Source organism: Mya arenaria, chromosome 3 (genome assembly GCF_026914265.1).
Source record: "Mya arenaria isolate MELC-2E11 chromosome 3, ASM2691426v1".
Classification (NCBI taxonomy): Eukaryota; Metazoa; Mollusca; class Bivalvia; order Myida; family Myidae; genus Mya; species Mya arenaria.
The window spans coordinates 78,816,296-78,843,714 of NC_069124.1; the positions used below are offsets into that span (position 1 = coordinate 78,816,296).

General features: G+C 34.8%; 1 protein-coding gene across 1 annotated transcript; it reads left to right on the plus strand.

Moving 5' to 3' along the window:
- Positions 1–1,211: 1,211 nt before the first annotated feature.
- Positions 1,212–27,041, plus strand: LOC128226293 (synaptotagmin-17-like). Its single transcript, XM_052936173.1, has 3 exons — positions 1,212–2,735; positions 23,203–23,314; positions 26,214–27,041. The coding sequence occupies exons 1-3, from the start codon at positions 1,212–1,214 to the stop codon at positions 26,534–26,536; spliced, it is 1,959 nt and encodes a 652-aa protein (XP_052792133.1). The 3' UTR covers positions 26,537–27,041.
- Positions 27,042–27,419: the final 378 nt, after the last annotated feature.

Sequence of the window (27,419 nt, forward strand, 5' to 3'; positions counted from 1 at the left end):
AAATATGTATATTTATATTGTCATCGATGAAAAACGTCGCGTCTTCATGAAAAAGCAAATTTAAAAAAAGAAAACGTAACCACAGATATTGGATGTATTTTTCACAAAAATGTTTCTTTTTCTGCTAATAGCATGAGACGTTTCGGAATAATTCAATTATTCAGCAAAATTATTATGGACTCAGAATAAAACATTAAAAATGCCTTTCTAAATCATGGTCTTCCATGGATCACCTTTACTGCAATAGACAGGTCATATTTATTGCAATGCCAGCCACACACTTTCATTTACCTCGATATTTGACTATCATCATCGTCTGCGATGAAAATACATCAGGAACGGACAACATTTCAGTTATTCACTTTTAGAAAACCCTTTCAAGAAAGTCAGTGTCTTTTGATTCCGGTACACATCGATTATTGAGCAGCTATTGTGCCAACGAGTTGTTAATTGTGGTATTATTCCAGCATTAAAGGCATCAGATGTCAATGAATGCTGTAAAATGTAATTATGGAGATGCTCCGTATTTGAAGCAAAAGGACAAAACACTGGAGACGAAAGGTATATGAGTATTGGATTGCTTTAACGCGTTAACATTTTCAACAAACGGCTTTCGATAGATTTACTGCCTACATTTACAAAGCTATTAACACTACACTATAACATGGAAATATTCTGTTTTATTATATGACAATAATGAAAGCCGTGAATGCAATTGTAAAATATCTCTTGTACGATCTTGCGCGTCAATGTATTGGCGGAGATTCTACGCACACAGGTTGTAGGTAGCTTATATAGGGGTTTGCGGCAGAGAGTAATAATGTTAACAGATTCTTCGGTGACACTGTCCCTGGAGAGTGGATTTATTTTGCTCGCCTTCGACTCAGACAGAAAAAGGGAATATAACGACACATTTGGTGCATTTCTTCATCTTGGATTTCAGAACAAGGCACGAAACCTGTTGTGGATAAACAGAGCGGCATTTCACTTAAGGAATGAGCTGATCTTTTCTTTTCTTTTTTTTATAAAACATACTGCATAAAAGCAAACATTATAAACAGTCAAAGGAATAAAACATAACAACTATGTTTCACGAAATATAATATAATTTAATTACGTTGGGATCTTATAACCACATTATCTTTATTATTAAGTTCTGACTTTATATTTGTGATTAAAATTGCATTTGTAATTATTAAATTGATAAAGCGATGGATGCTTTAAAAGAAGTGAAAGACTGGCTTATGTTTAAATTTCAAGGATTGGCATCAAAACAGGATGAGACCTCTAATGTTCGTGGAATGAACCCATTGACACCTCAAAATATTCCAGAGTTTGTGATTCCTGGGTCCGGGAGCTCCTCTCGTCGTACGAGCAGTGAGTGCTTTGGTGACATGACTTTGGATTTTGAACGGAAACGAAATAGTTACAGTGGACGTAGTAACACGTCTCCTCCATTTTCTCCACACCTTTCTCCTTCCGAATCCACGCCATGTTTCCGAACGATGAATGGGATGCCATGTCGCTCTGCGCCGGTCACCCCGCGGCATGAACTGCGGGCTGTTATTGGTTACAGCAACAGATGCGCCTCTTCACAGCCAGGACTTAATCGAGTGCAAACAAACGATGACCCTCTTTCATTTGCAGCCATGAGTCTTCCACATTTACAGCGACAAACATCGTATGGCTTTACAACATTGACGGAAAACCCACACACTCGGCGCAAGGAGTCATTATTTCACATAGGAAATGAAAGTCTATTATCAAGAAGAGCTATCAGAAGTCTTAAATCCAATAAGATTAACAATCGTAATGACTACTCGACGCCAGACATTAGTCTCCATTCAATGCCAAACAACGTCCTCACTGCTCCACAAACAAGAAGTATGCCGTCTGTGGTAGTGACAGCGGCAAAACAAAACTCCATAGACATTAGTTCTTTTCCGAACCAATCAAGTAGGCGATTATCCCCCGTTTATCACATTAACACAAGTGATGGTACTAACCATATTACAATACCATCGAAATACAATCGCTATTACAATAGACGGAGGTCATCTCTACAAATAATGGTCAACGGAGGTTCGGAGCATTCCAGTGCTTCTGATGTGTCCACCCCTTCACAAGGCTCAATAGAATCAGTAAACGAAAAACAAAGACAGAGTTTAGGGGAACTTCATGCTCATATGAGCAATCCAATTAAAAGGCATTCGGCCCCGGCCATTGCTTCTGAGAAAAAATCAACCATAGAAGAGATTCAGAAGCAGCGTTCAAGCTCATGTCACGTGATTATGAATAATCTTGAAACTGATAAGCCTCAAGAGACGCACATGTTCGCCCCTTATGGTGAGCTTAAATTCAGCTTTCAGTATCTGGCGGCCTCAAAACAATTAAAACTTACTCTAATAAAGGCAGAAAACTTGGGCGGACAAATCAAGCAAGATAGGATGTTTAATTGCTTTTCTAAAATATACCTAATGCCAGGAAAATTACAAAAACAAACAAGTGCTGTTGTGAAAAAAACTAGAGATCCTGTGTTTGATCAGGAATTATATTTTCACAATATAACCATCGAAGAGCTACATGGAATGAGTCTGGTGATTAAGGTTTTCTCGAAGTCAACAAATTTTAAACCAAATGAATTCATCGGTAAAGTGTGCATACCGCTGGATAATTACGACGTCATGATAGAAAACCGAATATGGAAGGATCTAGAACTCAGCAAGGAACGAGAGGTAATTTTTAATATTTAATCGCTTTGAATGGGTCTTTAAGCAACCACCAAACAATACTTTCGAAAATGTCAGAAATTGAAAAACACCTTACATGTGATACCTTATAGAAAAAAAACCACCTTGTCCCTGAATTTTTGGTTTTCGGTCGTGCCAAATAATGGTGGAAATGGGAACCAGTAATTACTTTTCGAAAATGACATCTGATATTGCTTAAACTTGGGCTGTACATCGTACCGCAAAAGCTGTTCTTTTGAAGATAATTTCATTGTTAATATAAATTGTTACACTGTTGCTGTTGTTGAAAATCCCTTACGAAAACCAAACTTTGTTTACTTGATTAACCATACAAAATAATAAGTCGTTTATTTATGACCGATGAATATATTTTCTGTTAAACAGCTTAAGACTTATTCCATTTATTTTTTGTCACCGAGTCGTCGCCTTTTTTGATGACAGGAACGACAATCCCCGCCATCTATTGCTTCGGAAAGTGACCCGAAGAGAACATTAAATTCAAGAAGTCCGCTAGATGTCCCGCCAAGATATCCAGCGTTTCAATAAAATACTCATTGATAAGCTTTATACCGTTTTATATTTCTGCTTCATTTATTTGAATTCCTTCCTTCGATATATTGGGTCGTTACGAGGAAGGTTTTGTTCAGATAGTTGTATATTATCTTCATCGGTTCGCTAACAATCTCACCAATGAAGTTTCTGAAGTAGTCATAAAATCATCTGCACTCATTGATTGACAGTATGATTACTTCCTTTTACAAAAGTCATTTAGTTCTCCGTAAGGTTGCTTTGATTTCAGCACTTTAGTTTCTCATTTTATCTTAATTGTATATTGTTGCTTTTTACGTTTAAGCAAACAATACCTTGGTTTGCGGATTTTCTTTAGCAAATGCAATGTCATTCTTTTGCTCCGTTAACGGTATAGAAGACATTCTTGCTCTCCTCGTTTAGTTGTAAAAGTTTTTGCAACAAACTGATCGTTTGTATTAATGATCGAATTTTCAGCACGTTTATTATTATATATACTCATCGAGTGCTAGTTTTTTTTAAATATTGGTCTTGCTGTTTGAGACTAATGAATTGTGTAACAGCATCATCAATAGTCCCTTGGTCTGTGGCTTGAACATAACGGGACGTATTTCTAGTTTTTAAACATGACTCTTTTGTAATAAGATTTTTCCTTTTTTAGTTCGTTTGCGTTCATCCCATTCCAATGACAATATCGTCCTCTAATATCAATTACAGTAAATGAGAAGACGGTAAATTATATGAGCACGAAAAGTAGTGTATAACCGAGTTCTCCATATGTCTGTGTTTCCGATTGGTGGATAATCCAGCCGTAATGTCAACTATTAAAAAGAAGCAGGTGCGCTCAATGTCGAAAAAATAATTAGGGCATTTTAAACAATATCCCCTATTTTTCTAAAAACCATGATGTGCACGGACTGTGCGTTATTTAAACCTTTCAATCGATATCTGCTTTGTTGCTGAGAATGGCGTCGTTAAATCATGAAAGTTGAAAAAGTTGTTTTGATATTGAAAAGTTGAAGGAACCAAAAGTCAATTTACTTTTTCGACTTACATGGCCTAATGCCACAATTCACAGCAACAACAAAAAATCCGATTTAAAAGCTTTAATAATGCGCAATTCATGTACATCATATTTGTTAGGATTACTTAAACAATAAGTTTTAAAATACCCTCTTTTATCCGAATAGAGACCAGTATCAGCTATCCATGGTTTTAGTATCAGCTATCCATAGCCGTAATCGCGATGTCTGCATTTTCAAGCCGAATCTGGGGGTTCACTAACGTAATGTATTCATACACTGTATTTTGATTGGATTGCCGTTAGCAAATTTGAATAATCAAAGTAGTACCAGAACTGATTACAATGAAAACATCCAATAAAAATAGTTCTCCTAACAAGACAAGCTAATTGTATGTTCTTTTAAAGAAGCACAAGAAATGGGTACGTAGCGAGTGAGTTAATCGGGTTAACTACATGAATGTTCTTGCATACGGTCAGATTAAATGCAATAAGAATATGAACATATTGGAAAAGTACGCATCGACATTTTCCGTTTTAAGCTCTTGATTGATAGACTGGTAGCCGCTTTCTCTTTTATCCGAATAGAGACCAGTATCAGCTATCCATGGTGCCCGTCGCGCATTCGAAATGTATTGTGGGTACGTAAAACGAATCAAGCTTGCGGTCTAAGTAGTAAACAACCAATATATTTGTTGTTGTTGTTTTTAAAAAAGTATTGTTATCCTTTGTATAGAATGTTGGTATTAATTTATTAACAGGGCTGTTCTTTATTCGACATAATTTGCATGTTGCCGTGACATTTTCTTTTTAAATACAAAGTTTATTTTTTAACTAATCATTGCATGTCACTCAGCACTTTTTTTAAATACAGCATGATTTTTGGTATTGATTGTTTAAATACTATTAATGTAAAATGAAAAAAAACATATACCGCGTACCTGTATAACGTTATAACTTGTGTTCTTGAGGAAAATTAAATTTGGGTACCAGTCTACTGTATTGACTCATTCACTCTGATCAGAGCGGTCGAATGATTCACACATGTACATGTTATCACTACTTCCGGATGCTGATGATGTGAATTTTATACGTGTTATATTGAAGAAATTTATCAATAAAGTCGCCATTGAATGATTACCACCATCAAACGGATTTATTGTCATCTTACCGTGGATAGCATGTTTAATTTGATACGTAGAATTTCAAGGAATACAAGTTCGTTTGATAAAATCATGTGATTTCAATTTTGCAAAATGGAGATAAAGAAATATCAAATATGCGCATACTTATTTATAAAGTTTCATTTTAAATGAAGCCAAATGTATGAATATGTGCATAGCATCTGGCTTATGAATATGATGAGTGTTTACCTATGTGCATAGAAATGTCTTGGAGTAACAGTGTAAGTACATTTTGTTCAATGAAATTATGTGATAAACCATCGCCATTTGCCTGCTCACTTTTGATTTCTACTCTTATTATGCACCAGTCAATTGTTACCACCCCCTCGGGGTATACTAGGGAAAAGGGCAGTGTTTTCACCTTTCAGCGGTGTCCTCGCAGTGCCTGATGATTGCGGTGGTTTTGTCTTCCCGCAAAATATAGCGGGGAATTACCCTTACCTAAGATCCTTGGGGTGCGAGGTTATTTGGCAGGGATGTTACCACCAGTTCGTTTCCGCAGGGTAGGGCAGGGATTTTATAGGGGATTGGTTGGACTGAAAGTCAAAGTATTCTCCAGACCTGGAGGGGGGGGGGGCGTGGTTACATTTGACTGGTGCATAAAGTTCTTTTTCTGAAGACGCTTTGAGCTCACTTTTTGTTTCCTCGCCAAGAATGAAAATCAGTAATCACCCAATGTTGTGACATAGTGAAGTAATGAAGATTTAACCTCACAACAGTCTTTCTCAAATGCTGTCCAGGCTTTTTTATGCTTAAGAATAACTTACCTGGAGATGTCAGACCAGAAATCGTCTTGGCATGAGATTGGATTACTATGGATCAGCATGCACCAGTCAATTGTGACCAGGGCCCCCACATCCGGGGGTATACCAGGGAAATGGGCCGTGTTTTTACCTTTTAGGTGGCCCCGCAGTATCGGGTCTTCGTGGAAAATACAGTGCGGATGTGGCTTAACCTAATGTCCCTTGGGTGCTGGGGGGATTTGGTGGGGACTTTGCCATCAGATCATCCCTGCAGGGCGGGGATTTTAGCTTGGGTTGGCTGGACCGAAAGTAAAAGTCCCCGCTATTCCCTGGACCGGGGGGGGGGTGCATGGTTACAATTAATTGACTGATGCATAAGCTTGCGTATACATACAGATTCAGTGTTTTGGTGCGCAGTTGACAAATTAACTAATTACTTATTAGAAGTTAAGAATATATATTTATTTATATAAGTTATACTTTGCAATCTAAATCATAGATTTGAAAAAGGTAACCTGTATCAATAAATGCAATTATACATAAATAACTGTGCAAATCTTTATGAATCATCCAAATATGAGTACCTTGCAGGGTCTGTGTTATTTTTTAAAAATTATAGTAAGGGAGCTTTCAAGATTAGCTTTCCAATCGCATACACAATGCAGTTTGAAACCTTGATCATTCAAACAAATCTTGGTTGCAGACCATTACTATTAAATATTTGATAAGTCACAGACATTATAAGGTACATTTTAAATGGGCTGTACTCAGTTAATAATGAAAAAGAAAAAAAAAACTTTCTTTTTTATAGAAACCTGACATTAACTTGGTATCGATGTGTACCGAATTAATGCATTGAAACGTGATGATGCACATAGTTTACAAATGATTTATTAATCGCAGTTATTTCGTGTTTTTCCATTTAAAAAAGATTGCTAAGTACATTGTATGTCTACCGAGTATATTTCATTCCTTATGCGTAATCTGCCGTTGATGTTATTACGTGATTTAAGCGAGTTAGGTATATATCTGGAAATTTCACCCAGTCTTCATAGCATAGTGGATTCGACACTGCACTGCATTTTTTTACATTTTGGTATTTTATTTACAATAACGATATCAAAGAGTAAAATAGTTTATTAAAAAATTGTCCTTAGATTCGTTAAAGAAAAAATTACAACTTTTTTGGTGCCATTCTGGTGTACAGTCCCTTTAATAAACAACAGGTGAAGCCAATGCTGTATTTAATTTGAGACAGACAAAAAGAAGACAGTACAAAGTTCAACAAGCGTGACCAATTTGAGAATACCCGGTACCTTACGTAATTTATAAATATTCATGCGATTCAGACAATTTAAATGCTAGAAATCACAAAAAAACATTCCCTTGAATTATTCCTGTCATAGTTTAAACTCATAATCAAATTTCAATGCACAGCATTTGAAATAATTTTAAACAGATGAAAAAATGTTATTTTTAAAAAGCACAATACATTGTTTATCTTTTATGTGACATAACATTAATATAAAAATTTATTCAGATCATAATTTAGAGACTTTTCTTGCACTTAAATGTGAACAAGTATGCTTGGGATTGAACACTAAGAAAAACAAATTTCAATGAAATTAAATGAAGCACAAAATATACAAAAATTGAAACTTTTTAGACTTTCAAAACTTTAACATTTATACTAAATACGGTTACATAAAATGATGAATACATTTGTAGGATTTGATATCCCACTAAATGTAACCGTCGGCTTCGTTCATTCTAAACTTTCTCTCAGTGATAAGGAATAATTTTTATTCACTGCAGTTGTTTTCTAACTTTATGAAAATAAGAACAATGGAAACAATGCATTTACTGTTGATCAGTGCAGATTGTGGGAGGTCAGGGTTGATTTCACTGAACCACCAATAAGCCCTGCCGATGAATCTTAATTTTAACCATCATTTATGAATGTTTACCAAATCCAAAACCATATCAGGACAGAACAGATGACAATAAAAGAATGGCCTACTGTTGCATCTACACTCACCACCTTTTTATAAAATCCCGCCACTATTTGATCGCTCTTCTGTGTTAGAACTTTCTAGTGATTTATAAACCTTCGATTCAATGTAACTGTCCTTCTATACACTATCTTTCTTAATTTCTCAAAAATCGTTGTTTTGTAACTGATCGTGTGTTAATCCATTACAGTTCCAAATGCCAATTTTGACATCGCCCTCATGGTTCTCCAATTTATTAGTTACATACTTCCCCTTTGTATGGCGGCTTCCATCGACCAGCAGCTTATTTTACTTACCGTTCCCATTTTAGGAGGTGTCTCTGCTTCCCCACTCAAATTTTGATTATTTATCTTTGATTTGCCTGATTATCGGTTAGATTTCATCAGTTCAATTTTATTCAGTCTGAAGTGAAAACATATTTCTATGTTCAGGAGAAAACATTGGCATCAGACTTAATTTTATAAAACCAAATCTCAAAAAAAATTTTTGCCCAAAACTGCTCGCTAAAATATTTGATATCTAACTTTATTTAAATAATACAGATATCCAATATTATACGGAATCCTATTAGGGCCATCACGATCCCACACCTCGTCTAATTAATTGCCTGTGATAAAAACTCTGTACTTTGAATAGGAAAACTAGTGTTTTCATTTGAAATTCGATAAAAAAAAACAAGATGGTTGATATAACATTTACTTCGGTGCATCTTCCTAGAGGAGAAAAACCCCGAGATATTTATTGGTGCAACCGCGCATTTTTTAATGACTTTTTATAGGTTTTACTATACAAAGAACTGACTGTACAAACAGAAAAAAGGCGAGATTTGACATTTAGTTTCGTGCAACTTTTTGTCTGGAGAAAAGGTGAGGCGCGGGATTGCTATGGCCTTAATTGTTCCGTAGTATTGCCTTCGTCCTCATTGCTCTTATATCGACTGTAAAACCCCCCATCAAACTAAGCTTGTCTGAAATCAACAGGTCTAGTTATGTGGTATGTAGTCTTCCAAGAGAATATGATCACGCCTCGAAACGATCCCTTCCATAATCAAATGAAGACTGTCATGACGGAAATCCCACGTGACTAGCAAAACTACAAGTTTGAAGACCCCACACTCCTTCCTGAGTAAAACATGCAATAACTCTTTATCACATGTTAATCACTCTCACGCAATATATATGTATTCTAAAACATTGAACTCATTAAGGACGTGCCCAACTATTAGGATTTAAAGCTTTTTTTATCTTAACCTCTCTAACAAACATTTTGACCATAAAGCCAGGAAACTCTTTTTTCAGTTTTCATCTTTATGGATTTCTTGAATAATTTATCATGTATTTATCGAAGTTGTCTTTTTTCCTCAGTCTGTTCATTTTAGTGTTGCTTTTGTTCTTTTTGCATGGTGTAGTAGTCGCTCTGTATTTTTCTATCTTAGTGGTTTTACCGACAGGGTCCAGATATACATTGATTATTTCACGAGTTTATACACTACTTATTATTTCCCCCCCCCCCCCCATGCCTTTAAACGTCAACCAGCAACACTTCAGAATGGAAAAAAAAGCCATTTTCTAGTGTTTCTGTTATAACAACCATACATTTCCTTTAAATTCAGATCAAAACCTGTTGATTTAGACACTATAACAAGCGTGCCACGTTTCTCTTAAAATTCACTTCCTTTGATGTAAGACGCCGAAATCTTTTCAAGGAATTCAGGAAGTACAATGTAAGCAAAATTCTAGGCAAGCAGGAAATAAATTATCTTTGAGATATTCTTTTCGTCTGCTTGCAGGTATTTGACTAGTTAGAAAGTATAACAACTATAAAGTATGTGTAATACTCAGACTTAAACAAAACCTCATTCTGAGGTAGCATTCTCAATCTTAATATTGAGAGTGCACCCTTGACCACATTCGGGCACCTGACAATTAATTATAACGTACCTGCATTTATGATTGAAATGTCTTGTTCGTTGTTTTGGCCATGTATGACCGTGGTGCCATGAAACCAGGCCGAGAATTGGGTACGCTGAACTATTTCCTGTTGTGTCATCCCTATAGCCAAGTTTAATGATCCCTTCAGCACTGTTCTCTGATCCCTGCAACACTGTTCTCTGATTCAGTACTGCTCAGTGGTCCCTTGTGCACTGTTCTCTGACCCTGCAACACTGTTCTCTGGTCCCTGTAGCACTGTTCCATGATCCCCGCAGCACCGTTTTCTCATTCCTATAACCATGTTCTCTGATCCTTGCAGCACTGTTCCCCGATCCCAACACTGATCTTTGATCTCTACAGCACTGTTCCCTGATCCCTGCGGCACCATTCACTGTTCCCTGATTCCTACAGTGTCGGCTTTTGCAACAATTTGGTCGAACTCTTTTGTTTTGCTTAAGTCTTCGATAGTCATTAATGTTATATTTGGCTGCCTGGTGACGCAGTATCATTGATACTATTTGAAAGTGTGTATTTTTGTGAAGAAAGACGATATGAAAAAAAATCAAAATCAAAGTAATTATTGTAAAATGCTAACCCTAAACTATTTTCAAAATAGGCCATTCGCGTGTAATTTCAGTTGAAACGAAGAACAAAATTAAAAACTGCAATAAATTTATTTATCAAGTATTTCGGTCATTTATTTTTATACAAGTAATCAGCCAGCAAAATCCTTTCAAATGATGATACGATAATATGGGTTACCAGGTTTTAACATTTAACAAAAATGAAAAGTAAATTGAATCTCGACAACACCTGAGAAAAGAACCAATGTATTAACCAGAAATCGTAATGCAAACTATTATCAGGACACAAAATTATAAAAAAGTGGGATATGGAGAGCAAAGAAAACTACGCATTAGATGGAGGTGGTGTAAACACCTTGTTGTAAGAGTTCCTAATGGCGTTGCACTTATCCGTGTCTCGATATACTGCCAATCCTTACGAAAAAAAAATACACTTCAGTTTTTCAGGCACCGCTACATTCGTTTCTTTTCCACACGCTCCAGTCTTTCAGATGAGCTTATTTTATTTATTTTACACACTATTTTTCACTCAAATTCGATCGATTTTATTGTAGTTTAACCATCAGTCTGGACAATTATCAGCTGTTTATCAGTATCGCCATAATATAGATAAAAGAAGGTGAAACAGAAGAAAAAGTATATTCTCAGCGTCCAAATACAAGGTAGTGGCAAAAGCAATAATTAATGCCATGGAGAATTTGAGCAGTTATGCGACTGATTGTAATTTGCTTGCATTATTGCGTAAATTTAATCATTAAAGTGGCACCCTTATTCAAAATCAATACATACACACGTGTAACAAACATAAATCTTGACTTATAAACCTTTAACTGCATACTAAATAATGCATTTATGGAAATTATATATAACTGATAAGAAGATTGTAACCGTGTATTTAATAGCAGAAAGTGCAAAAATATTAAATGATTGGTAAATGCTAAAAGATTTACTGTGATCTACAATAGTCTCATAAAGTAGAAATACCGTGTTTTATGTTCATTTCTTTCAAATCAAACTCAGTATCCTTCAAAAGAACCATTGTTTTCGACATTTATTCATCCCTTTTGAAAAACTAAAACAATATTATTAATTGTGGTAAATCTTATTTGGGAGTAATAGTGCATCTTTAAGTTACTGACAATTCTGTTTAACCAAAGCATTTTTTTTCTAGAACAACAGCCTTTGATAGTGTTTCATTTAATGTTTAAGTACACGAAGCTGTTGCATTTTTTGGAAGGTTGATAAAATTTGATGTCAAAAGCATTAAGTCTATGTCCACGGAATTTCATACCAGTATTAATAGTGATGAAGGAAAATGTGAAATACAGCCACGAACCTATACCTTTGACTTGCTCACCATTTGTCTCTGCCGCAGAAATACACCGCTTGACAAGCAGAAAAAAGAACTAGTCTGATGAACAATACCATCATAGACTATCTTATAAGTATGAATGTGGGGTTTACATCAACATGCATGGAGAGTGGTTAGGTCTCTGTGATTGTCAGTGGTATATAGGCCCACATTTGGAATGAAATGGCTGCTGTCTTTGTCCAATATGGAACCATATTAAGGTATATTTTTTTTAAAGAAGAACATTAGTTTGAGCATGGCTCGAGTATTGATCATGCGCTAGACATGAAGATAAATGACTTTTAAAACAGGATTAAAATGTATTGCAAACATTTAAGTTTGGAACAAAGTTGGAGGTTGAACTAAACATTTTTTCAAGGCTGTCGATATGAATAAAAAACAATTTAAATATTCATTTAAAATTTTAAATGCATGTAAGACACTATATTTATACTGATAATCAGTCCAATGTACAAAAGGTTGTGTGAAATTTTTCTGTCATTGTTTCATTCAAAATATCACGGAACAACCTCTTTTCGACCGCATTAGGATTGTTTTCATTTGCAAAATAACAAAGAGATTATAAAAAAATAGATATATGTGTGTATAATTTAAATCAATCACTTATCTTTGAAAACCCCTCAAAATAAGATCCGTATCTTTCGTCCGTTGTTTTCTTTTTGAATCCAAAATGGCGGCTGCCACATGTAGAAAGTTGGCCTCCATATAACCGGTTTTCGACCATGACCTTTAACTAGACGTCACAACAAAATTTTGTGCTCAATAAAAAAGATAAAACTGTTAATTTGTATGAATTGCTTTAATTTAACTATTAAGAGCATTTTTTGTTAAACGTTTGTACATATTTGCGATTCAGTCACTATATAGCCACTTTATAGCTACTGGTCACCTTTAGAAGGGCAAAGGAATACCTCACCCCTTCTAATGGCTTTAATGTGGATAAAACAGGATAAATGCACCTATCATGAACACTGGTAGCATTGGCCCCACTCTTTATGATCCTTTTATGACCTACCTAGGTTGCATTATGTATAAAATAATGATATTCTCATCTTCTCATGAAATTTCCTGGTAGTTATACTGTTATGGTAGACAATCAGCGCATGTTTTACCGGAAATTACGCTCATTACGTTTGACCTATTTTTCGGGGCCGGTCGAAAATATGTTGTATTCGAAAATAGATTGTTTCGGGTTACGATTAAAAAATGGGAGATAAAAATGAGCGCTCTCCTCTCCATTTTTAAAAATAAATATGATATGCTTGTAAAACTAAAGTGTATTTCTTTTTGCCGTTTTATAATCGGATTAAATGTACCCCTAATAATTATTCCCTATCACATCTCCGAAATCAGGCAACATTGGATATCATAATTACACTACTTTTGCTTTTATCCCGCACAAAGTAGTTCACGTTGTATTTTAGAATACTTTCTTTGATTCGGTTACAATTTGCGTTTTGGCATGGCTGAGGATGAAAAGCAACAACAACATATTTGGTACAATCACGAAATAAGAAAAGGCAAGATAGTGATATACCGTTACCGTAAATAATTTAGTCGGGAAACATTTCCGTTCTTAACAGCATGATAGTTTCTTTTATAAGTCGTGTAAATAAGTCGTTTCGAACTTTGAACTTCACGTTGTTTAACGTGTTGTAAAATCTTGGAATTGTCTATCATAAATATACAAATATATACCGTCTTCGAATTCGATCGGATTTAAAATATAACAATTCCTTAAAGCATGCCATGGCTTCGAACACACACACACACACACACAAAAAGGATTCGGGTTTTGAAAACAATTTTTTAGAAGTGAAATGGCATTGAATTGAAGCTTCCGTTTCGGAACAAGTACAAATTAACAAATCAATGGGGCTCATCTTATAAACGAGCGTACGACAAAATGTCGATGTAGATGTCAGTTTTATTTCCGGCTCTTTGAGAAATAGTTCTCAAATAAAAAAATATATTTTATGATTTACGTGTGTTTTAATCATTAATCAATTAATTTTTATTTATGCATCTATATTCAAAATGATAACGGTTACTTTTTTAAATTGTGCTGGGCATGAATGCATGACCAAATAAACTCTGGTCACAATTAACAGAATGAAAATTCGGAAAGGTCGAACGTGTGAATAAAAGAAATGTTAATTAACAGTTTAAGGGTTTGTTTTATGATAAATGGGTATTCAATCACCACTCACTGTCAGAGATTTGTTAATTATCATATTTCTTTGAGGTCGCTTTCTACGTCATTGTATAAATATAATGTTAATATATTTGTAAATTATGTATATGTTACACACACACACAAAAACACGTTAAGTTTGCGTGTAGGAACTTTCCTGTGATACGTAATATGAACCTTTAATATAATGATGCCGAACACAAACTACGTTTCTTCCTTGATCTCGACTTGACCATGCGGTAAGAAACTGATACGTATTGTCTGGTGGAGAATCCTTATTAAGGACTTTAAACATCATCTATATATCTCTCGAAGTTAATGTGCCTGAATCCCTTCAACAAAAGCTCTAAAATATGCCCGTCGATGTGATGGTCTTTTCTCTGCTGATTGTCTACGTCGGCTTTTTCTTGCATTTGTAACAAGTCATCAGCATACAGGCTTTATTCATTCCAATATAATTTACAAAACTTATTTTGATGCAAAGGATCCAATACGCTGCAAATGTTTGTGATACATGATTACTACGTTCACAAGCATACCAAGTTTGAGGTACCTGGATTCAAACATTCTTCATATATTACGGGAAATCAGATTTTGACCTCAAGGTCACCACGACCTTGACCTTTGACCAACTGACGTCAAAATGTTAGGGTGCAGGTCATGTTTTTTTTTAATCAAAGCTTACGGTCACAGCAACCTTGACCTTTGGCACGCTGACTTAAAAGGCAATAGGGATCATTTGCTGGTCATGACTAACCTGTCTACAAAGATTGAGGCCCCTGAGCCATATCGATTTTCAGATCGGAAACCGATTTTTCGATTAAGGTCACCACAACCTTGACCTTTGATCCAATGACCTCAAAATTAATATGGTTCATCTTCTGGTCATGACCAATTATACTACCATGTTTGAGGTCCCTGGGTCAAAGCGTTCTGCAAACCATTTTTCAACTAAAGGTCTCCACGACCTTTGACCTAAAAATCAATATAGTTTATACCATGGTTATGTCCAACCTACCTAGAAAGTTTAAGGTCTCCTGGCCTAAGCGTTCTTTATAATTATATTGATCGGAAACCTATTTTTAGTTTCATGTAATCTTAAGGTCTACACGACATTGACCTTTAACCAACTGACCTCAAAATTAAATGGCTTTATCTGCTGGTCATGACCAGCCTGCCTAAAAAGAAAAAACAACACCTGGGTCTATCTGTTCTTCAGGTATGAATCGGAAGCCGTGGGAACGGATGGATGGATGGATGATAAGATAATAAGTATCTTCCATGGGTGTTTTGCGGAAACGAGGTTTGCCGAGTTTCCTAGAACACCCTGTGCGAAGGTTGGGATGAACCTATCTTACAGGAGCGGTCATGGTAGATGCTTATTCTCCCACCTCAGGAAAACAAAATAAAGTAATGATGTATTTTTTTCGCTGGAACTCTTTTGTGCTGAGTGAAAATAATGCGTATAGATATGTGATAATTCGTGGTTGTCATGGATATGCGATTAGTGTTTCAGATTATGTTTATAGTCAAATCGTTCTTTAATTAGTTCTGAGGAGAGTGCAGCATTATTTCATGAATGGAGCGTGAACACATTTTTTATGGTGTCATTTGAAGAAAGAAATAATTAATTAGGATTCTAAATATTTCCACTAGACAAAGTTTGCATGATACTACAGACGACGGTCTTCAACAATGCAGGTAATTGTGTGATGACAATAAAAAAGGAGTTCCATACGGGTACTAGTTCTATCTTTGTCTTCGGTCAAGATAAGAATTTCTAGCATGGTCAAATTTTTGGGTCCACTTATCTGAGGTTGGAGAAAAGTATAAGCCATCCTTTGGTGCATACAAATTCAAGATGCTTTGAACACAACAATTATGAACTTAATGTGTAATGTTTTTAGGTATAAGTTAAGTGTGGCACACGCTTTTCATGAGTAAGGGAAATTTAATACCCATACAGTTTATACGGGTTATGATAACAGGAGCATATATGAGAAAAGAAATTCAAAGTAATTATAACAATATAATGGTATTTATAAAAAATATGAGATTTATGAGATTTTAAATAAAATTTTATACGATTGTATACTCAACAAGTAGCAAGAATACAAAGGCCTGAAAAAAAAACATATTGTACTGTAATGAGGTGAATTTTAGAAGTACATCAAGGTCCGTATTACAGAAGCATCTTAAGTACGTTGTAATTACTTTCGATTTATTTAAAAAAAAGATACATTTCAAAATTCCTATTAGAACTTCAAGATGGTTTAACTGCTTAAACAAAGACATTATAGTTATATTCATTTATTTATCTCTTTTTTTCACGTCAATGCTAGATTTAAATGTCCCATTCTCTGTATCTTTTAGTGGTATAAACTGATTAAATTGTATGTGAATGCACATGACTTTTCTTAACCCAATTTGATAAAAAATGCATTTGTCGCATGAAAAAAACATTCCGTAAGACGGAATGAAAAGTCTAAATTAAGCGCGAACACTTTCTATGGCATTTGCATCTCACGTGACTTTCGTAAATACCATATTGCTTTATATACTATTTTTTTTTATATTTCAGCGAAGACGTAATTCGCTTAAATGATTTGTAACAAAATAATCATACTTACTCTTAAATTATTTCAATTGAAAGCTAAATTTTATTAATTAGAGGAAAAAGGAGACAATAAGACAATTATTCGGCCATGCTAACTGTAAAGTTGGATTACGTTCAGTTCCTACATTTTTTCAAGTTTACTCATTAATAAAAGATCAGATTATTTCAGATAAGCAAAACATCATTCGAAACTTTTTTCTTCTGACCTTTGATTAATAGGGTCTTTAGGTTCGTTAACCAAGCTATAAAAAACCCGTAGTCAACCGTTTAGGGACAAGTAATTGAATACCCATTAAATGTGTCCAAATGTTTGTATTAATGGTATGAGACTTACGTTTATTTGGTATCTTGATTATCCTGTTTTCTTTAATCACTTGATAACATTGTTTGCTCATAAGGTTTTTTCCTTTTCTTTTGAAAACATATTCTACTAGCTACTACTGACTTATTTTACAATTGCGCTTGTCCCGTAGTTTTCCTGTTTTGTCAAGTGTTTTTTTTATCAAAAAATCTTAAATTTAACAGCATGTTTTGTTATTTTACAAATAAATTTCATTTCGATGTTTCAACGTGTGTTGGTTTCCTAAAACTCAGCATACCAATAAATAAATTTCGATTTTATTTTTTTTCTTAATTTTTCTTTTTTTTTTACCCCACACTTTTCGTATAGAAACATATGTGTTGTCAACATTTCATTACAAACTGTGCAACACATACCAGGAAATAGAAAATACACCAATAGGTAAAAAATATTTAAACTCCCTCTAAGCATTATCATTAAATGGAAAAAAAAACACACACGAACATCACTTTTATATTGAAAACCTAGACAATTGCTGTCAACAACGTCGGTAGTCTTTTCCTCATTTCCAGGCAAAGCGATGTCTAGCGGAGAAAGTGCTATTATGTATTGTTATTGACTGTATTATTTTGCATTTAATTTGATTTGCCTGAAGCTAACATCTTTAAATCTAGTTTTAAACACAAAGAAAATTGCTTAAATAATTGTAGTTCCATGAGCTAATTAAACTTGTACTGGACCTTTGCCTATCAATCTTACGACAACATTATTTATCCATATGTGTAATGATTGAAGTGAAAAAAAAAAAATAAAAAATAACTGCACATTGATTTCTGTTGGTTTGAAGGCGGACACATGACATTTAGGCTTATCATGTGTGTGTTAGCCTTCGTTGGAAATTATGTCATGTAGTGTCCTCACGAACATTATAAGCAACGAGACTCCCGGTGGGGAACTATAGAGCAGGCAAAACTTAGTTTCAAATATTTTATGACCATGAAATAAACGTGCAAGGCATATCATATTGAATTTCTTTGGAATAAATATCACCTAATTTCTATAGGAATATACGTGTATTATTAAGTGACAAGTATTCGTGTCTACGAACTCCTTAGTTGGTATGAGAAGATTTATGATAAACTCTCCAAACAAGTTCAATGGATGCTTATGCTTTTCGCATGCATTACCTTACTTGATTCTTTTTTACTTACATTCTAATTACTAAGCCTTGTTTCCAGATTTGTCGTTTGAAAGGATTTAATACTTCTAACGGGGTATTTTTGGCGTTAGCATAGTGCCAATACAAAGAACCATTGTATTTTTAAGGCCTCTTTGTCCCTCTTTTTTCATTACAATATAATAATCATTGAATAATAGGGGCATGCGTGTTTTGTGTGAATGTCATTAAGTGTTGGCTTGTAGTAGTCACACATGTCGATCAGTCTGTTGAAAATCTCATTCGGCCTTTTTCAAGTTCATAACAATCCAAGCAAATTGTCACAAAACCTTATAGCAACCAAACTACGACTATCGTATTCAGTTAATTATTTAGTTAAAATCGTATTTGGAAAGTTTGGTAACAATGCTGCTGCATTTGCCACGCTGAATGGTATTCAGTAATACATTTACTACATACGTTTCGTTTACTTAAAATTGAAAACTATTAAACTTATACAATGATATTCTCTAACATGACGTATGTAAAGAGTTAAATATTATTAGTAAAACGGAATTTACCATGTCAAGCACGTGTAATTGTAGCCCTGAAATATGTGGCAATATTGCCATGGTCAAATGGTTAAGAATGATCCTGCTTCAAAGTTAGTCGCTGTATATTAATAGACCGGTGCCTAACAATTATGATAAATGTTCCCCTGAAGTAATCAAAAAATGAGCAAATGTTTAACTATGATAATAATAAGCTTTTTTATATAATAACCATGATTTTAATTATATTAGCTGGGATGAATAATACATCTTCTTCCCAGATATTAGTAATATTTTGGAGACCTAGATAATCCGATATGGTGTTTAACGTTGTAATAGCATTTACTGCAGTAGGCTTTAGGCAAGGGGAGATAATCTCCCCGATAATCTTTTTTCTATTTATTGTATATAGACATATATAATGTGTTGTAACAAATGTTACCATGATTATTAAAGGAAATTATTATTGTTGTTGTTGTTGAACACCTCGAAAAAATATAATTGTTTTCAATTATTTGATGACTTGTTTCATCTTTTATTATATATGGGTGTAAAATATGGGAATTTACAAGCTCTGCGTAATTGGAGGGATACATTTGGATTTTTGCAAGGTTTAACTCAGTGTAAGTCAATCAACTTCTATTGCTGCTTTGTATGGTAAATCGAGTATATACCTATTACATATAAAAAGGTACGTTTGTACTTTGAAGTATTGAAGTAGTTCTTCATATAATCATTGTTTCAAACTTAAGAAAGGTGATAATATAGTTATTAAATCGGTCATAGAATATGCTACATGTATATTAAGAATTGACAATGATAAATTGGTTTAGCAAAGTAAGAACCTTCTCACAATATACGATGTTATTATGAATGGTGAAATCAATCACAAATAATTGAAAGACACGTTTTTAAACAACGTTTTATAAACAAATATTTACAACCTTAGCAAATTATGTCAATGAAAATATCGAATATGTTCTCATAATTTAAGAATACATACTGGTAGATATGATGGATTAGAATGAAACTTGCCGGAAAGTGTTGGATTCGAATGAAATACAGGAAGATTTTTAATTTATGTTTAAGTGTACACCATATATTCAGTAAAGTTAAATATATATTAAAAGTTTTCATAGAGTTAGATCTAGTTTATTTAAATGAGTACAGCTGCTTTAGTAGCATGTAGGTTGGAAGTACACTTTATAGGTGACTATATAAAACATGGTATAGATTTCATATATAGTGATCAGTAGTTTGTAAAGTTAACATTTATAGAATAAATTCATGTTTACGTCTTTCAGTATTGGAATGAATTGCGGGATTGATGTCATTATCGGGGCATTGACGCAATTGGGCTGGTTAAAGTGTGTGGAGTCCGAAAAGTTTTTACAACCCTATTGCGTTCATATTCCCGATAATGACATCAATTACGCAATTCGTTAATTATATTTACACCAATAGTTCATTATTTCATTCAAAAATTGTAAAAAAGTACTTAATTTCATTTTTAAAAAAACATAACAGTAATTCTTTCGCACCGGTTCTGTAAATACAGTGTGTGTATACCACGTGATAAATTGTGTCATAAATGCTAGGTCGGAAGGCAATAATTAAACCAGACAACTTCACTATTTCTTTACCATTTTTAATGAATCATAGCGCAGTCTACGCCTCTTAGTGAGCCCCTTCTACGATATTTACCAGAGTTTGACTATGAGTTTAGTTTCTTAAAACACTTCGACAAACCTTTTCATACTGCGGCCGTCTGACGGAGCACTGTCAAAACATTTTTGTGGAAACAAGTTTGTTGAAGTGTTTGATGAAACTAATCACATTATCAAACTCCGGTAATAAAACGAAGGCGGGTCTTTTTAAGTGGCATAGACTGCCCTTTGTGTCGTTTGAAATGGTGTTGTAAAAAAAAGTTACACACACTGAAATAGAACGACCCGACCGTAACGGGAAACATTTTTTCAAATGACGTCACATTAACGCCGGAAGTTAATTTGAGGTGTAAATTTAACGAAATAATTAAACTGGCAAAAAAACCCACCTCGACACGGCTCGTTCTTTCACCAATTTTAGAAAACTCGCTTAATAAATTCCCTATTAAATGTGAGATCCTATACATTCAATATTCATCGTTAGATTAGTTAAGTTAGTTTTATTACGATATTGTAAGCAGATTTAATTAAACATATTTATTATTATAAAAAATCTTATTGTTGAATGGCAATCGTTCTATTTAAGGTCATTCTTGTATCTATATTATTTCATTGATGCAGCTTACTACATCATTTTTAATTCTAATGTAACTATATTTGTAAAAAGTGTAAATGAAACACACAAAAACACGTAAGGTTAACGAGAAAGGTCTATTCTCTGAGTTAAGAATATTTGAACATCCTTTAAAAAATAAAATAATAATGTCGAACATTAATAACATTTCTACCTTGATCTCGGCTCAACAATGCGGCAAAAAACTGATTCGTTTTGTACTTGTTGAGGACTTTAAACATCATCTCTATACCTCTTGAAAGTAATGTGCCCGAATCCCTTCATAGAAATCTCTGAAATATGCCCTCACTAGCCCGTCGACGTGGTGATCTTTTCTCTGCTGATTGTCTTAGTCGGCTTGTTTGTGAATTTGTAACAAGACATCAGAATACCGGCTCTTTTCATTCCAATATAATTTATAATTAGAAATGACCAATTTCATTCGAAATGAAAGGAATAAATGTTATAACATGGCCAATGATAAATTTGCTGACTTCTTTGTCTGATTTGAATGACAACAGAGGGATTTTATCCGGAAACCATGCAATATGTAAAAATGCAATTACAAAATCATGGAAGTTTAAATTACGCTTAAGCGATATTACTACAGCCTCAAATCGACGCTGAATTAAGGAATCAGAAACGGGTCAAAAGGCAATAAAAACACAACAGTGAAAACAGACAATCACTGGAAAGTGAAAGAAAGAGAGATCGAAAGAAGATGAGCTCCTGATACCGTATGTTAATTTAGCTAAAACGTTGGGAAGTCTTAATTAAAGGAATGAGTTGCGGGATTGATGTCATTATCGGGGTATGATCGCAGTTGGCCTTGTCAAAATGTGTAACTAGTGTCCGAGGGAATCATTGTCTGTTTGTGGAAAGTGTTATGATAAATACGAAGGCAGTTCACCGTGGATGTTTGTTAACTAATATTAACTTACCCGATTTCCTTAATTAATCTAGCGATTAAAACTGAACGTGTGAGACTGGTAAAAAAATTTACTGCTTCGTATTGCAGTTTTTCCAAGATTTCTTTATCGCAAATTGTACAGCTATCCCAGACAACTGAGGCGTAGTCTAGAATTGGTCTTAAAGATGATAGATTTGATGAAGAGTTTTACAACGAAGTTTATCTTTTAGTTATTCTATAATTGCTGACTTCAAATACCTCATCCCATAATCGCATTTATACTATCTTGTTTAATAAATGCAATCATAAACATAAAATGTTGACCAAAGAAATTCAAGTTGAAATTCCTACGCTGTAGTTATGTAATTCTCGAGCGCCCTAAAGTAATTTCGCCGGAGGTTAAAATCACACCAAACCCACACTCATATGTGAATAACATTGACATTAGGAAACAAGACAGAATCAGTCATTTCGTTCTATTAAATGTAGTCAGTGATCAAGATTTCTGAAAAAATGTAATCAGTTTTTATCAGATGCCGTCAATTGTTCTAAATTTATGGTCAGCATTGAAGGCAAATTTCGCTTTAAATTGAACGCGTATTTTATTCCAAAACGTTGGTGACCTCATGCCAATGTTTTGTTCTAGCAAAGTAGGAATATAAGCAATCATCTCGATAAATATTTTTACGAGAACACGTTTCCTCGAAGCTCGTCAAGCTACAGTTTTGTCACGCAACTTTTCCCGAGAATGAAATTTTGTCACGCCATTGTGTGCAAATGCTTTACCTATCGATTACAATATGGTTTCTGATTGATGTGTTTGGTAACAAAGTTAGTAGCTTTGAAAAATGTTAATATTCTGTGTTATTAAATATCAAAACTGCTATCTTTATCTCTGTATTAATTTTATTGACGTACCATGGCAGGAATAATGCAATGTTACTTAGGTAAAGTATACGTTTAATTAACTTTCTTATGAAATGTGAATATATAATCACAAAGCAGTTAAAAATGATAAGATATAGATGTATATGTCCTGTTGCAAACGTTGGTTCAAATATTTTCCAGGAGATCGGATTCTTGCACCTCGGCCTCAAATATGAACCCAAGAAGGGAACAGTCACCGTGGTCGTCGACCAGGCTAAAGCTCTTTCCGTGCATCCTATTACTGGCCCGCCAAGTAAGTTAACTCTGTAAGGCATATATATAGATGTTTAAGATTTGTATCCCCAAGTTAATGTATGCTGTAAGGGTTTGGTATGCATACGATTATCGCCAGCGATATCCGTACCGTAGGAAAATTGAATGACAAAATCTCCCTTATTTGAATATGCATGCGGCAGGGGTGACAACTCTTCTGAATCTAAACTGAATGTTACATTGACATACTCTTCAATAACCCTGTAATGCCAGCTGTCTCACATGCGAGTGGTCCAGGTGACAGTTTTATAATTTGGAGTTCAAGTCAGGCTTTCGCCAGAAAACAATAAGTATGAGTGTATGTGCTTTTCCCGCATTGGAACCTTGCGGAACCAATGAAATCAAAACTGCCTCATTATTTACTCATGAGCACGAATTTACTCGCCAAATCGACAACGGCACACAACGTAGCACACAGGCGCAGTAGTGTAGTGTATCGGGGGTATCCGACGATGGTTTTAGATATGTACGGCCATTTAGGTACTCGCTGTAATTTAAATTAAATTTTGCCGTAAGGAGTTGGCATGTTTAAGTTGTACATCGCCAAAGAGGTACTCGCTGTAATAAGTTGGCATGTTTAAGATTTTCATCGCCAAGAAGGTACTCGCTGTAATAAGTTGGCATGTTTAAGCTGTACGTCGCCAAAGAGGTACTCGCTGAAATAAGTTGGCATGTTTAAGATGTTCATCGCCAAGAAGGTAAACGCTGTAATAAGTTGGCATATTTAAGCTGTACATCGCAAAAGAGATACTCCCTGTAATAAGTTGGCATGCTTAAGCTGTATATCGCCAAAGAGATACTCGCTGTAATAAGTTGGCATGTTTAAGCTGTATATCGCCAAAGAGATACTCGCTGTAATAAGTTGGCATGCTTAAGCTGTACATCGCAAAAGAGATACTCCCTGTAATAAGTTGGCATGCTTAAGCTGTATATCGCCAAAGAGATACTCGCTGTAATAAGTTGGCATGTTTAAGATATGCATCGCCAATGAGGTACTCGCTGAAATGAGGAGGTATTATTTAGATAAGCATCGTAAATGTTAGCACTCGCATTAAGGAGTAAGACCCTTTAAGATGTGCATCGAGCAAGTTGATACTCGATGTAGGGAATATAAATGTTTTAGATGTGCACCACCAAGTAGGTACTCGCTGCAAGTAAGTACGTTCTACATGTACATTGCCAAGTAAATACTCGTTTGACAGAGTATAGATATCATCAGGTAAGGACGTGATTATTATTGACTACTGAGCTTGTTTCTGTAGTTTTTCATATAAATGTTGAAGTAAGGAGTAGCTAAGTTTTCAGATAGTTCGATAGTTTAGTTACATTTGGAACTCTTTTATCGAAAACAACCTCGGATGTATGCCGGTACATCATTAGGAGTAGTTCGTAAAATTTTGAAATTATATCATTGATTAAATGTAGTAGTTTAGCTTATATTTGTTATTCTTAATTAAAATTGATTGCCAATGAAGTGTATAACTGCAAACATAAGTTAGCTTACCAAGAGTTAAGTCATTAAGTTTAACCGCAAAATTTAATTACTACGCAATCTACTTGCAGCGGACTTAAACATGCCAATTTCTGTAAACCGTCCAAATACATCCGAGGTTATTTTTGATAAAAATGGCCGAGGAGTTCCGAATGAGTTAAATAATAGCTCTTTGAACGAGTCACCGTCAAGCAAATTATTAAAAGGAAAAGGAGTGGCTCAGACGAGCATTGCATGTACGTGACATTCACGGTCGAATAAACTCCACTCACAATGTCAAGATAAGAGTGCTTAATTTAGCGACATACGATTCCATCACTGTGAAATGTGGCAGAAGTGAGTGATTTAGAGAGGAATTTACAAGATTGAATCTGCTGGAAACTGAAGTTCTTTGTTCTCTTTCTTAAGAGTAGTTGAAATTAATGAATCCTTACAAATTGATGAATTCTTACAGTTTCAACATTTGGATTTTTAGCATTTTTTTATTCATACGAGTGACAAATTGTTAAGATTAAAACTTATATATGTTAACGGTAAATTTTGATGCTTTAAATTAGATATCATAAACGTCTAGCAATACTTTATGAAAATTGATTTTTGCCATCTTCAATTTGAAACGGAAAATGATTTTACCACTCAAACGTTTTAGAATTGGTAGAAATTCAGGAAAATAAAGAGTATCACAGTCTTTTCTCAATATCAGTGACTTGCATTTCATCCCGACGCGGAGGGGGACCTAGCATTTTCAAGACTGAAGTTTCGAGTCTAAGGAACATTTGGTGAATGTCTGATAGAAAATGTGCTTTCGTTGGCGCTAGGTTTACGTACATTTGACCGAATCATCAAATCTTTGCACTGATTACATAAACATACTAAATGAGATCGATCTAGAATTAATCAACTCACTATTAGGAAGTGGTTTTGTTATTAACCTTCGATTGCAAACTTGACTGAGATTTTACTAAGAAGTCAAAAACTCAGGTTAAGTTTTATTGAGATAAGCTGAAGTGATAACTATAAAACTTTGTTGAAGACTGACCTATGACGTTTACGGCTGAACAAACCTGAAAGCTCACCATCAGTTCTTGTGCTGTTGATACTATTTAAAGGTGAATTTTCATTGAATTGCCAAATGAAACGGGATTAGGCTTACACCGTCATTTTATCCCACTCTGATTATATTTGATTAAAAACGAATTCGTTTTTGTTTTCTTACCCTAAAACAACTAAATACCGCCAACAGCCCTCACCCCCAAACCAACAACCAACACAGAGCCACAATTCTTGCAGCAATGGATGTGTTATTCATTTTTCAGTACAATGTAACATTGCTAGATGCAGGAACTCCAGACTGATATAATAAATAGTTTGCCTTGCATATTCTCAGATCCTTACGTATGTGTGGAGGTGGCGCCCCCTGGCCGCGGCGTAATGAAACAGCAGACGAACACGTGCAAGAACGACGCGAATCCCGATTTTCAACAATCATTCGTGTTTCCGGTGTCAACGCAGCTCGCCGTCTTACAGGAATCGTCAGTAAGCGTTTCCCTGTTTGACCACGACAGGTTCCGCAGTGATATTTTAATTGGGCAAGTTGTATTAGGTTGCCTAGCGACGGAAGTTAGTCAATATGGCCACTGGCAAGAGATGCTTGAAAATTGCGGATTCATGATAAGTAAATGGCATTATCTGATAGACCGCGGGGAATGATGTGAGAAACTTCAATCTCGGAATCGTGACATACATTAAAGAAGATCAAATCTTCCGCTGATGGTAGCAATTTACGAGGGAGTTGTCACGGCCTACACTTATAAATAAGCATGACACTGGCATGATGGCAGTTTATGTATATGATTTATGTAGGGCTGAAAAAAAATGTATTACAAATTGATTTTATACCTCATAAGTGGATCCGGAAGTAGATCTTGGTGCACTGGGCAGGTAGCTAAATCTATATTTTTGGCCTAAAATATTTTCAATTTGGAGAAATAAATGCAGAGAATGCACAAGAAAACTTAGAATAAATGAGATAAACTATTTGGGGAGGATAAACAAACCCCACATTTGAACTTTTTCTGTTCCGGAGAAAGAGAGAGAGAGCGCGCGCATTTTGAGGACCGCCACTCTCCCTTCTTCACACGAGCGTTTTTCCACCTGACGAAAATGGTAGCTTAAACCGTTTCTTTATTAGCTTGATCAGCAAATCTTTGTTTTACGTCAGCAATACTATAATTCCTAATCATGTATTTGTTGTTTTGTGTTTTGTATACTTGTCAAGAGTTTTGTTATATTTGTCACCTTTACAATGTTTTTTTTCTTTCTTACCAACGGCTTATGTATTACCGATATTGCGAATAAAACTTGAAAACTTGATATAATAGTTGACAGTTGCTTATGTTTGATAGTGCGTCGCTATACAGTATGAGCTTCAGTGGTATGGGTAGAAGGTAAGTTCAACTCTTGATAAAATTAAATAAAACAATATACGATAGACGGATAGGGTCAGTATCTTGAGTCTCGGCGAATTCATTCAGCGCATTTTCAAATGAATATATTGAAATAGCTCTGATTATATTTTAACTTTAAATAAGAT

What these genes read in the sequence shown, in the direction of transcription:
- LOC128226293 (XM_052936173.1), top strand. Translation starts at nt 1,212, where the DNA reads ATGGATGCTTTAAAAGAAGTGAAAGACTGGCTTATGTTTAAATTTCAA. An exon ending in AACTCAGCAAGGAACGAGAG is followed by an intron (nt 2,736 to 23,202) that starts GTAATTTTTAAT and finishes AATATTTTCCAG; the next exon opens with GAGATCGGATTCTTGCACCT. An exon ending in TCCTATTACTGGCCCGCCAA is followed by an intron (nt 23,315 to 26,213) that starts GTAAGTTAACTC and finishes GCATATTCTCAG; the next exon opens with ATCCTTACGTATGTGTGGAG.